The sequence below is a fragment of the Physeter macrocephalus genome, chromosome 17 (genome assembly GCF_002837175.3).
Source record: "Physeter macrocephalus isolate SW-GA chromosome 17, ASM283717v5, whole genome shotgun sequence".
NCBI classification, from domain to species: Eukaryota; Metazoa; Chordata; class Mammalia; order Artiodactyla; family Physeteridae; genus Physeter; species Physeter macrocephalus.
The window spans coordinates 39,429,177-39,442,925 of NC_041230.1; the positions used below are offsets into that span (position 1 = coordinate 39,429,177).

Genomic DNA, 13,749 nt, shown 5'->3' on the forward strand with positions numbered 1-13,749 from the left:
AGTGGCCATGGCTCACGGGCCCAGCCGCTCCGCGGCATGTGGGATCTTCCCGGACCGGGGAACGGACCCGTGTCCCCTGCATCGGCAGGCGGATTCTCAACCACTGCGCCACCAGGGAAGCCCTCCTTGCTTCTTTTTTAAGTTTATTTTTTGATTTTTGATTCATCCTGCTTGATGTTCTGTGAGCTTCCTGGATCTGTTATTTGGTGTTATGTCGTTAATTTTGGGAAATTGTTGACCATATTACTTCAGATATTTCTTTTGCTCTGTTCTCTCTTCTGATATTCCAGTCATGTGTATTTTGTACCTTTTGAAATTGTCCCACAGTTCTTGGCAGTTCTGTATTTTCTTTTTTTTTTTTTTAAATTCTTTTTTTTCTCTTTGCATTTTAGTTTGGGACGTTTCTGTTAATATGTTTTCAAGCTTAGTGATTCTTTCCTCATCCACATCCAGTCTACTCATGGGCCCATCAAGGCAGTCTTCATTTTTGTTACCATGTTCTGCATTTTCTTTTTGATTCTTTCTTAGAGTTTCCATGTCTCTGCTTACATTACCCATCTGTTTTTATATGTTGTCTACTTTTTCCATTAGAGCCCTTAACATATTAATCATAGTTATTTAAAATTCCCTGTCTGATAATTCCAAAAGCTGTCATATCTGAGTCTAATTCTGATGCTTGCTTTGTCTCTTCACATTATTTTTTCTTAGCTTTTAGCATAACTTACAATTTCTAATTGAAAGCCAGGCAGGATGTATTAGGTAATAGGAACTGAGGTGAATAGGCCTTTATCTAGTTGGGAGTTTTGTGTAATCTGGCTAGCAGTTGCCTTGGTTTAATGATTGATGTAATTGTAGGTACCAGAGGCCTCAAATTATGCTAGTATCCTTGTTTTTGTCTCCCCTGTAATCTCTGGTCTTCCCTAAGAACTCTTTCTTAAATAGAGTATACACCTTTTAGCTCTTTCAGCTGTAATCCACTGTTATTTTATTGGATCCTCGATATGGTGGCAGAGTGTGGGGGAGGGAAAGCATTTTATAATTTTATGATTAAATCTCAGTCTTTTAGTGGGTCTCTGTCCCTGGGCTGTGACCTTTACAAGTGTTTATTAACTGTTTTCCTTTCTCAGTGCGATAAATAGTCTAGAGGGGGGCCTCAGGGAAATTTCCTCCCCCCCAGTTGGGATAAGGCCTGGTAGAGTCTTCTTCCTGGAGTGAGGGCTGCTGTCAAGAGAACACTCTGGGCATACATCAGAATGGTTACTTTTCCCATCCCCCTGCCAGAGCCAGGATCATTCTTGGCTCTTTACCAGGAGAATCTTGTAGGGTAGGAATTTTTTTAAATGTTTTATTCATTGATGTATCATTAGCACCCAAAACAGTATATGGTACAGAATAAATGCTCAGTACGCATTGAATGATTGAATAAATACTGTTTTACGTAGATGTGGGAAAATTTCTCAGACCTAAACTGATAATAATAAACTGATGGCATTTCTCTGAGTGACTGGTTAGTCCCCAGTCTAGTGTTTGTCTCTTTGCTTCGTGTTAGTGTCTCTCTAATCTAAGACCCTAAGTCAGATAGGATTGTTGTAGAGCAGTTGTTCTCAAGAGGTTCTGACTACAGTCTTTAGTAAGACATATACACATTTTATATCATGACACAGTATACATGAAGATGTAAATGTACATTTATCTGAACAAACTTTTTATGAAATAATACTTTCCTTTATGTATGGTGTACTTTAATATTTTCTACTCTGTTATTTTATATTTTATTTTTAAAAGTGCTTGTCGAGATTTACATAGAGGTTAAGTTCAGAGGATAATGTTGTTCTTTTTTTTCAAGAAATTTGGGTAGATCTACCACACTTAGTTCTGGCTTCCCCCTTTTTCTCCTGATAAATCCATGACTTCCTTGAATAATGAAATTCATCGAGCATCTGTAACCTTTGGTGATGTTTTAAACATGTTCTCCCTCCTCCCCCTGCCTGCCCCAGGCTTATGCTAACTCAGTTTTTTGGAAGTGATTTGAATGCAAACACTTCTCATCACTATTAGCAGGGGAAAAAATTACTTGAGTGCATGTATAGAGTCATCTATTTGTGTTGCTGAGACAGGTGTAGAGTAAAATCTGGGTCTCAGCTTTCATAAGCTTCCTAAAGTGGCTAGTAGGAGTTTGGACCTCATGCCCATTGGGAACCCTGTCCAATATGGGGCCCTGAGACAGGAATTGTAGGTACTTTGGGGTACTTTCCCTTCAACAGTAATGGTTATTTGTCTTTATACATGGATTGCAAAGGTTCAATTCAAGATACCTACCTTGGGGCTTCCCTGGTGGCGCAGTGGTTAAGAATCTGCCTGCCGGACTTCGCTGGTGGCGCAGTGGTTAAGAATCCGCCTGCCAATGCAGGGGACACGGGTTCGAGCCCTGGTCCGGGAAGATTCCACATGCCGTGGAACAACTAAGCCCGTGCTCCACAACTACTGAGCCTGCACTCTAGAGCCTGTGAGCCACAACTACTGAGCCCGCGGGCCACAACTACTGAAGCCCATGTGCCTAGAGCCTGTGCTCTGCAACAAGAGAAGTCACCACAATGAGAAGCCCGTGCACTGCAACGAAAGAGGAGCCCCGGCTCGCCGCAACTAGAGAAAGCCCTTGTGCAACAACGAAGACCCAATGCGGCCAAAAAAATAAATAAATTTATTTAGAAAAAAGGAAAGAAAAGATACCTACCTTGTAGTGTCAGGGTGGTATGTTGCTAATGGATCTGGAGACAAAGCCCTGCATAAATAACATGGGCTATCGTTAGTAAACAGTGGCCTGTAATTATGAAAGACATGGGAGGAAGAAAACATGGTAGTCTTATCTACTCTATTTCTACTGCTTTCCCTGTTGGTTTTGTTCTGAGCCGCCTTTGGAATTTATCTGATTGATTTTGTTTTGGAGCCACGGAAGTATAGATCGAAAGGTTTGGTCTTTCTCCCATGTAACAGGCCACGTGAGGGCTTTGCGTTTCATTCTCCAGAATTCTCTCTAGTTCAGAGCAAAGGCTAAAAACAGCTAAAGCCCAGGGAGAACAAGCTAGTTTAAAAACTACCCTTAGTCGAGTTGCTACTACCCTTAGAACGAGTCCCAGTAGATGTAAAGATTTTTAAATTGTTTTCTTTTTAAAGTCTATAAATAATGGATTTCCAGCTTTTAGTGCTTTAACCTCTGTTACTAAAAGCCCCGAGGCTTAATTTACAATCATTAGTCTTTCCTTCATTACTCAAGATATCATCTTTTTATCCCCTTTAAAATTATTGTTAAATTATGAAAAAGATCAAACATATGAAGTGGTTCAGAGAGTAAGATAGCAAACAGTCATAAAAAGCACCATCTGGATTTAATGACTAGTAGCATTTTGCCATATTTGCTTCAGAACTTCTTCCTTTAAAACATGAGATGTTGCAGATACAGTCGAAGTTCCCTTGGTCTCTCTGTTCACTCCAGTTCCCCTGCTCTCCCTCTTCCGCTACCCCAGAGGTAACTTCTGTCCTGAACTTGGTGTGGTTCCTTCCCATCCATGCTTCTATACTTTCATACCATTCATGTGTGTCCACAACAGTAGATACAATTGTTTTGTGAAAGTTCAAGTGTATACCAATGGCGTTGCCCTACACTTAGGCTATCACTTGCTTTTTTTTTTTTTTTTTTTTTTTTTTAGTTCTAGTATTACAGTTTGGGGTTTGTACATATAGGTTGAATTCATACATTTCAAGAACTATATAGCGTCCCATTTTATAACTATTTCACAATTTATTCATTCCCTCATTGATGGACATTTAGGTTATTTATAAATTTTTGCTGTTATAAACATTGCCACGATGAACATGGTTTCTTCTGCATTTGTTGGAAGATTTTCCCCTGGCAAATACCTAGGAGTGGAATTCTGGGAAGTACAATATATGCATCTTTAACTCTATCGGAGGTTGCCAGGTACCATCTAACTTGCACTGCTTCCGGAAGCCTGTGAGGCTTCTCAGCAACACTATTGTCAGACTTCTGATCTCTTGCTAATCTGATGGGTAAAAGAGTTGATGTGTTTATTGCTTTACCAAAAAAACTTTAAGGGAGTCAAAACATTATCCTTTTGAATTTCAGAAAGTTGATTCTCCTCTTCATTCATTCAATAAATATGGAGTTCTTACTAGGAGCCGGGCGCTATTCCAGGGAGTGGGCTACAGGGCTAAGAGGGGGACACACGTCTCAGCCCTCGTGGAGCTTACATTCTACAGGAGGGAGACAATAAATACAAGAAATCAATACAGTATGAACCGTGTCAGTGATAAATGCTAAGGTGGAAAGGTAAACGAGGAAAGGATGGGTACAGTGTGTGTGGAGAGGTGGGGTTCACAGGGTGGCTAGGGAAGGCCCCTTAAGAAAGCAACATTTGAGTTAATGCCTGAAGGCAGTGAAGGAATAAGCTGTATATGTGGACAATTGGGAAAAGAGCATTCTAGACAGAGGGGTAGAAGTCTGATGGGGGACCATGGCTGGCATGTTCAAGCAACAGCGAGGAGGCCCATGGGGAAGGTAGGGAGCGGGGAAAGAAATGGGAGGCAAGGTCACAGAGGTGTGTGGTAGTGTATCACGCCGACCCTCCAAGTTCATTACAAGGACTTTGAGGTAGATGGGAAGCCACTGGATAGCTTCCAGCTTTTGAATAGCACAGTGATATGATCTGATTACATATTAAAAGACAGGACTTTTGCTGAACGTAGAAATTTGATTGAAGGGGGCAGAGGGCAGAAGCAGGAAAAACAACAACCCAGCTAAGAGATGATGGTGTTTGCAGCAAGGCAGTGACAGTGGAGGTGGAGAGAAATGTTTGAGCTTGGAAATATTTTACAGGTAGAATCAATAGGATTTATCGATGGGTTGAATGTGGGGTGTAGGAGGGAAAGGGGAAGCACGAATGAGCCCCAGAATTCTGGCCTGAGCCACCGGATGGAAGGAGTTGTCATTAACTGAGATGCGGAGCAGGATTGAGGGCGACTATCAGAAGCTCAGTATTGTCAATGCGCAAAGAGGACCTGAGGTTCAAGGGTGAGGTTCGTACTGGACACGCCCATTTGGGATTGTCCACAAATAGTTAGTATTTAAAGCCATGAGATGGGTTGAGATAACCGAGGGGAGACGTGCAAGGCCTGAGCTCTGGGACACTCGGGTGGTTAGAGGTTCGGGAGCAGAGAAGGAGCAAACAAAGGAGGCTGAGGAAAAGCAGCCTGAGAGGCAGGAAGAGAATCAGGCAGGTGTGGTGTCCTGGAAGCCAAGAGGAGAAAGCATTTCAAGGAAGAAAGAGTCATCTACCCATTGTGTCAGGTGCTGCCAATAGGTCATCTAAGACAAGGAATGAGAATTCACTCTTGGATTTAATACCATGGAGGTCTGGCCTCTAGAAGTCTTGATAAGAATAGTTGTAGTATTGTATTCCTATATGTTACCCATAACATTTCAGAAGTTTCCACTGCTACTTTATATGTAAGTAAAATGCCTGTTACGGACTAGTCCAGAAAAAAACTGGTCCCTTAAATTTTTCTTGGACTGGAAATCTTATAAATAAGGCAAATGGTTTTCGTTTTGTTTTGGCTAAAATCTCGAGGCACAGGATTCTTTGACTTCGGTTGTGGAAAATGTCAAAATCAATGTGACTTAGTGGTAGCTACATTTAATTCTCATACAAACGGCTTCCATTCTTAGCGTCCTATGGTACATTCATAACCACATTTTAAGTCTGAACAGCTCTTCAGAATAGGGAGTTGGGAGAGAGATCAGATACAAATAGAATGAAAGAAGGTATAAATGCTGTTGAATAGAATAGGAATTTCAGAGTGTTTTTATAGCAGCTGTTCTCAGGTATGGTCCTCAGGCCCCTGGTGGCCCCTCGAGAGTTTCAGGGTTCTGCAGGATCAAAACTATTTTCATGATAACTTTGCCTTTTTCACTGTGACACACGCACTCATGGTGCAAAAGCAAAGGTCAGTGAAACCGTTGGTGCCATAGCACGAATCAGGGCACTACCACTGGCCTGGGCTGCTGTCATTGTGTTCCTGATCATGGCCCGCTCAGTAAAAAGGAAAGAAAGCCAGTTTCACTTAAGAATGTGCTTGATGAAGCAGTAAAAACTACCAATTGTATTGTCTTTACTCGTGTGCATGCATGTCTTTTTAATACTCTATGTGATGAAAATGGGAAATACGCCTAAAGCACTTCTCCTGCATACTGAAGTATAATTGCTGTGTTGAGAAAAAGCACTTGTATGACTGTTTGAATTAAAAGCTGTGTTATACAGTTGCTTTTTCCATGAAATACCATTTTTTACTTAAAAAAAAAATCAACAGATAAACTAGCGTTAATAGATTTGGGTGTTTGGCAGACATTTTCCTGAAGATGAATGAAGTAAGCCTGTCACTTCAAGGAAAACAACCGACAGTGCTTGTTGCCAATGATAGAATATGAGTTTTTAAGCGAAAATTAGAATTTTGGAACACTTCCATCTACCACAAAGAGCTTGACAGCTGCCCAATACTCAAAAACTTGTCTGATGAGATCAGTGGTGACATTCCCAAATGTGATATTTTGGATAGGGTATAATGAAATGTGTCAACATTTGGAATATCTGTAGAACTCAGTGAACCCAATATTTTCCAAATGACAAATGACGATGTTACACAATTACGTATGAGTAAAAGATCCACTCAAAATGCAAGATAGACTTCTGCTTCTAGCCGAGATGGAGTGACGGGGATGCCTTATGGCTAATGAGGTCCATCAAAAATTATGTCATGTGCTTGGTTGGCCAGGTCCGCGTGCACATCCAGGTGATACCAGAGTAGTGGACTGGATGAATGTTGGGCTTTGGAATCAGAAGATGTAGATTGAATCCCGGTCTGTCATTTCCTTGGCCAATAAGCACATTTACTGGTATATCTTCTTGGAGAAACTTTTATTAAAATCTTCTGTCCATTTAAAAAATTGGTTTAATATTACTTAAAAATTTTTTTTTATTGTTAAAAAATTTTATTTATTTATTTTTTGGCCACACTGTGAGGCATTTGGGATCTTAGTTCCCCGACCAGGGATTGAACCCTTGCCCCCTGCAGTGGAAGTTCAGAGTCTTAACCACTGGACTGCCAGGAAGGTCCCTACTTTTTAAAAAACTGTTGAACTGTGACTTTCTTTTTGGAGATATTATTTTAGGCTCTCCCTCCTTAAGAGGTTGATGTAGCAGTGCTGTGTCCTTAGCCCGTCCAAGTCCTACACAGATTCAGTAGTCAATACGAGACAGACACCACTCTGCCTGAAGCAGCGTGGCTGCAGTTGCTTAGATGGTTATATTTTCTTTTTAAAAAAATAAATTTTATTTATTTATTTATTTATTTTTGGCTGTGTTGGGTCTTTGTTGCTGCACGTGGGCTTTCTCTAGTTGCGGTGAAGGGGGCTACTCTCTTTGTTGCTGTGCGTGGGCTTCTCATCGCGGTGGCTTCTCTTGTTGAGGAGCACGGGCTCTAGGCGCGCGGGCTTCAGTAGTTGTGGCACGTGGGCTCAGTAGTTGTGGCTCGTGGGCTCTAGAGCGCAGGCTCAGTAGTTGTGGCACACGGGCTTATTAGTTGCTCCGTGGCATGTGGGATCTTCCCGGGCCAGGGCTTGAACCCGTGTCCCCTGCATTGGCAGGTGGATTCCTAACCACTGCGCCACCAGGGAAGTTCTGAATGTTTATATTTTCTTGCTTCTATCTCTTTAAACTCAGATATTAAAATTGGGTTCAGTTCCTCAGTCTCTTATCAGATATCCTCAAAACCTGCTGCTTTGTTTGTCTTTCAGTTTCCTGGTGATGACATGGCATCTGCCAGCTCCAGCCGGGCAGGGGTGGCCCTGCCTTTTGAGAAGTCTCAGCTTATTCTGAAAGGTGAGTGGCACTGTATGAAGTTTGTCATTTCAGGTCCAGCCCCATCTTTGGGAAAGAGGTGGAATGATACCACACTTTGGCTTACGAGCGTATCTGTTGATTCTTATAGGGTTGTCATATTATAGCTGGAGTTTTTGAAGAGGAGGGGGAAAAAAGGAACTTTTGGAAAGAATTATATAAAATGGCGAATCCTTCCTTCCCCAGGGCTCTTTTCTATCTACGCTCATTCCCTTGGTGAGCTCATCCAAACCTTATCACTTTAAATGCCACCAATAGTAAGATCACTGCCACATTTCTATCTCCAGCCTGGCCTTGTCTCTGAACTCCAGGCTTGTATATCCAGTAGCCCACTTAGCATCTCCACTTGAAGGCTTAGTAAACGTCTAAAATGTGACGTGCCTGGAACTGACCTGATTTTTTTTTTTCCCCTCCATATCCTGTATTCAGCAAATCTGGTTTTGTCTACATTCAAAATGTGGGCAGCATTCAGCCACTTCTCACCACCCCTGCTGACCCACCAGCTGGAATCATCTCCGCCCTAGATTAAGGCGGTAGCCTCCTAACCTGGCTTCTTACTTCTGCCCTTTGCCCTGCTTCATTCTGTTTATCACACAGCAGCCAGTCATCTTGTTACAGTGTAAGCCAGCTCTTGTCACTTCTCTGCTCAAACACCTCAAGGACTGGCGATCTCACTCCGCGTACAAGCTGAAGATCCCACGTGATACGATCCCTTCCATTTCTCATTTCCTGTTCCACATTTACTCCTCTCTGTCTAGATGCACGGGTCCACATGGACCTCCCTTGCTATTCATTGCCTCTACCAGGTACGCTCCCACCCCTGGGCCTTTGCACTTGCTGTTCCTGCGGAGTGAAATGCTCTTTTGGCTGAGTTAACTACCTGGTCTGCTTCCTTACTTTCTGCAGGTTTTTACCCCAAAGTCACTCTCTTCAACGAGGCCTTCCCTGATTCCCCTATCTAAAGACTCCCTACCCTGATTCCCTCATGTCTCTCCCCTTCACCACTTTATCTTTTTCTTCTCAGCCCCTGTCACTATTTAATGTTTGACCTATTGGAATCTATTTCATTTATTCACTGTCTCTTTCCGTAGAATGTAAGCCCCACGAGAACAGGGGTTTTTGTCTGTTTTGGTTACTGTTGATGCCCCAAAGCCTAGAACAGTGCCTGACACATAGTGAGGCCTCAGTAAATATCACACGGATGAAAGCCTGCTGCTCCAGTAGCTTTAGGAGGAGGAGTCACGGGACCACAAGATGCTGGGGAGGGAGGAGTGGCATTCAGTATCTGGGCTCAGGCCTCTCAACGTGATCATTGGGAGGCAAAATTGTATCTTTGGTCCAAATTTTTAAATTATTGTTTTTAAAATGGAAACGTTATTCATTTATTTAATGCACTCACATAGTTTACAATTCTTTCCGTTCCTCCAGCTCCCCAGTTCCCTAGCCTGGAGGGAACCTATTGTTATCAATGAGTGCTCCTTTCCCCACGTCATCTTTTTTTTTTTTTTTTTTAAGCCTACAGCACCTGGTATTGCCACGCGGGCTCCCATCCAAGTACTACCCAGGCCCAACCCTGCTTAGCTTCCGAGTTCAGGGGCATTCAGGGTGGTACGGCTGTAGTCCCCACACCTTTACCATCATGATATGTTGTCAGATTTTTTTTTTTTTAATCTTTGCCAGTCTGGTTGGTTAAAAAAAAAAATTGTGTTCTCAGCATAGTTTTACTTCTCATTAAATGATAAGTGATGTTTAGTGTCTTATCATATGTTTAAGTAAATCTGTATTTCCTTTTCTGTGGGTTGCCTGTGTCTATTCTTTGCCTGTTTCTTATTGAGTTATTGATTTTTTTTTAAAGTCTTCATACATTTTAATTACTTTTCTTGGTGTCTCATGGCTGCTCCAGCCCTTTTGAGAGGGGAGAAGGATTAGGGTGAACTGATAGGGTTTTGAACTTAAGACTACAGCTTTTACTGCCTTATCTAGTAATTAGCAGGGCTAGGTCAGAACAGAAGCCTGCCCATGGAAACTGGTGATATCCTGAGGTCCCTGTTTTGGGACCATGTTATTCAGGAACACGCTCTGACTTCTAAAGGTTTCTCTCTTGCCTTTCCCCAATGTGTATTTTCTCACTAGTGTGGAGAGAGCTAACTTGATAATACAGGTGCACCTCATTATATATGCACTTAAGCTATAGGGAGTTGATAATACCATCCAGGAAAATGGTGGGGGAGAAGAAGGAGAGAAACAACCATTTAAACAGTGTGGGTGGTTCTTCCTCCCGTGCATTTCGTGGATAGAGCCTCTGGTGTAATTTGGGAGCTGTTGCTATGCTGTCCCCTCTCTCTGCCCCAGTTCCCTGTGTCTCTCATAGTGCAGTCCTAGAGATTTATTTATTTTATTTTTTATCTTTAAAAATTTTTATTGGAGTATAGGTGATTTACAGTGTTGTGTTAGTTTCAGGTGTATGGTAAAGTGAATCAGTTATACATATACGTATATCCACTCTTTTTAAGAGTCTTCTCCCATATAGGTCATTAAGGAGTATTGAGTAGAATTCCCTGTGCTATACACAGTAGGTCCTTATTAGTTATCTATTTTATTTTTTTAAAATTTTATTTATTTATTTATTTGGCTGTGTTGGGTCTTTGTTGCTGCACGCGGGCTTTTCTTTAGTTGCGGTGAGTGGCGGCCACTCTTCGTTGTGGTGCACGGGCTTCTCATTGTAGTGGCTTCTCTTGTTGTGGAGCACGGGCTCTAGGCACGAGGGCTTCAGTAGTTGTGGCTCGCTGGCTCTAGAGCGCAGGCTCAGTAGTTGTGGCGCACGGGCTTAGTTGCTCCACGGCATGTGGGATCTTCCCGGACCAGGGCTCGAACCCGTGTGCCCTGCATTGGCAGGCCGATTCTTAACCACTGCGCCACCAGGGGAGCCCTGGTTATCTATTTTATATAGAGTAATAGTGTGTATATGTCAATCCCAATCTCCCAATTTATCCCTCTCCCCCAGTCCTAGAGTTTTACAATACACTTTTTTGGGCCTCTCACCGCTGTGGCCTCTCCCGTTGCGGAGCACAGGCTCCGGACGCGCAGGCTCAGCGGCCATGGCTCACGGGCCCAGCCGCTCCGCGGCATGTGGGATCTTCCTGGACCGGGGCACGAACCCGTATCCCCCGCATCGGCAGGCGGACTCTCAACCACTGCGCCACCAGGGAAGCCCCTACAATACACTTTTAAATACACTAAGGTCCTCAAACATAAGCCAACTATTTTATCTGATATTTAACTGAAGGAACACTGAAAACACAGCACAGAAAAGCAAAAAACTGGCTGTTTGGAACCTATAGAAGGATAATATGCCACACTCTATTCTGTTGCCTTCCTAAGAGTTTTTCAGGGGTATAATTTTGGAAATATGTGATTTTTTTGCCTTATTTATTGACTTTAAAAGCTAAATCCTATGTGAAGATGTGACTCCATGTTTAAGAAACTGGCATTTATATTTTATCAAATAGTAAATAAACTTTCTAGATAAACTTGAGACCTTTATTTTGGCTTGTCTTTTAAGAACAAGAAACATTGAAAATATCACCCCACTTATTAATTACAAATTACTGAGGGGAAAATGTATCTTTACAGTGGAGTGACCTGGCAAACTCCACATTAACCATGGGATCAAAATTAGTATCCCCAAGAAGAGGATGGCCTGGTGTGTACAGTAAGAAGTACACAACCTAACCTGTGTAGTTAGTATTCTTGACAAAAATGTTCACTGTAAATCTAACCGTGAGGAAACAATCAGAAAAATGCAGGATTTAGCATTCTATAAGACAGCTGGTGGAAGGAAGTCTTTAAAAATCATTGTCATGGAAAAAGAAGGGAGTGCATTCTAGATGTTAAAAGATTAAGGAGTCAGCAACTGAGTACAGTTTGTTCATCTTGATTGGATCCTGGGTTGGGAGAAAAACAGCTATAAAAATATGTTTGGGGGACTTCCCTGGTGGCGCAGTGGTTAAGACTGCGCTCCCCATGCAGAGGGCATGGATTCGATCCCTGGTCAGGGAACTAGATCCCACATGCGTGCCACAGTTAAGAATTGGCATGCCACAACTAAGAAGCCCGCGTGCCACAACTGCAGAGCTGGAGAGCCGCAACTAAATCCTGGCACAACCTAATAAATAAATAAATATTAAAAAAAAAAAAGTTGGGCTTCCCTGGTGGCGCAGTGGTTGGGAGTCCGCCTGCCGATGCGGGGGATGCGGGTTCGTGCCTCGGTCCGGGAGGATCCCACATGCCGCGGAGCGGCTGGGCCCGCGAGCCATGGCCACTGGGCCTGCGCGTCCGGAGCCTGTGGTCCGCAACGGGAGAGGCCGCAGCAGTGAGAGGCCCGCGTACCGCAAAAAAAAAAAAAAAAAAAAAAAGTTGGGAACAACTGGGAAAATTTGAATATGGAATGGATATCAAATGATGGAAGGAGTGACTATACATTTTTTTTTTAGGTATAATAATGGTGGTGTGGGAGGTGGAAGAATGCCCTTATTGTTAGGAATTGCATTCTGAAAGTAATCAGGGCCGATCTGTCATGATGTCTCCAACTTATTATTTTTTTTAAACACAGATGTCGTATATATATCTGGGTCCTGTGCTAGCCAATAGAGTAGCAAGTATAGCCACATAGAACTATTTACATTAAAATTAAATAAAATTTAAAGCTCCAGTCCTCAGTCTCACTAGCCATATTTCAAGTGCTTTATAGCCACATGTATCTCATGGCAATGTATTGGACAGCGCTGGTGTAGAACATTTTTATTATTGCGGAAGTTCTCTGGGTAATATTGATGATAGACGCTGAGAGACAGAAAAGCATATGTGGCAAAATGATAGCAGTTAGTAAATAATGTGCAATTATTTATTATTCTTTCATTTTTTATGTAAATTGGAAACTTCACAAAAAACTACTAACTGCACCATGTGATCTTAGATTGAGTCCAGGACTAGAAAAAAATCTTTTCTCTTTTGCTATAATGGACATTGATAGGGTAATTGGCAAAATTTGAATAAGTTCTGTACCTCAGATAATAGTATTAAAGAATGTTGAATTTCCCCGTGTTGATAATTATACTATGGTAATGTTGGAAAATGTCTTAGTTCTTAGAAAAGACACACTGAAGTATTTAGGGAGAGAAAAAGAGGGAGTAATAAAGCAAGTAGCGTAGAAAGTAAGTATTTGGTGACTTTGGGTGAAGGGGTTTTTTTTAATCAAATTTTTTATTTATTTATTTATTTGGCTGCGTTGGGTCTTCGTTGTGGCATGTGGGATCTTTCATTGTGGCGCGTGGGCTTCTCTCTAGTTGTGTCGTGCGGGTTTTCTGTCTCTAATTGAGGCACATGGGCTCAGTAGTTGTGGCGCACAGGCTTAGTTGCCCCGAGGCATGTGGGATCTTAGTTCCCTGAACAGGGATCGACCCACGTCTCCTGAATTGGAAGGGGGATTCTTTACCACTGGACCACCAGGGAAGTCCCCGGTGAAGGGTTTATAAGAATTCTTCGTATTAGTCTTGCAACTTTTCTAAATGTCTGAAATTATATCAAAAAATTTTTTAAAAAAAAGTAGATACTAAAAAAACAAGGACCAAAAAGGAAACATGATGGAAGAGTTCAAAGAATCGGCCGGGGAGCTGGGAGGCTTGGTTCCAGGCTTAGCATTGCCTTTGACTAGCTCTGTGATTTTGGAAATGTCTCACCTCCCTGGATCTTAGTTGGCCCAACTATTAAATAAAGAGTT

The 13,749-nt window shown here is 42.3% G+C and overlaps 1 protein-coding gene and 1 pseudogene across 3 annotated transcripts in view; one reads left to right on the forward strand and one right to left on the reverse strand.

Annotated features, from left to right (window-relative positions):
- Positions 1 to 13,749, forward strand: part of WWP2 (WW domain containing E3 ubiquitin protein ligase 2) — a 148,175-nt gene that overhangs the window by 16,637 nt on the left and 117,789 nt on the right. For all 3 annotated transcript variants that reach the window (XM_007129038.4, XM_007129037.4, XM_028477486.2), the window contains exon 2: positions 7,868 to 7,952. In XM_007129038.4, the coding sequence (XP_007129100.1) occupies positions 7,883 to 7,952 (70 nt within the window). In that variant the 5' untranslated portion in view covers positions 7,868 to 7,882. The remainder of the gene's footprint in view (positions 1 to 7,867; positions 7,953 to 13,749) is intronic.
- LOC112065230 (uncharacterized) lies at positions 9,484 to 9,592 on the reverse strand (annotated as a pseudogene).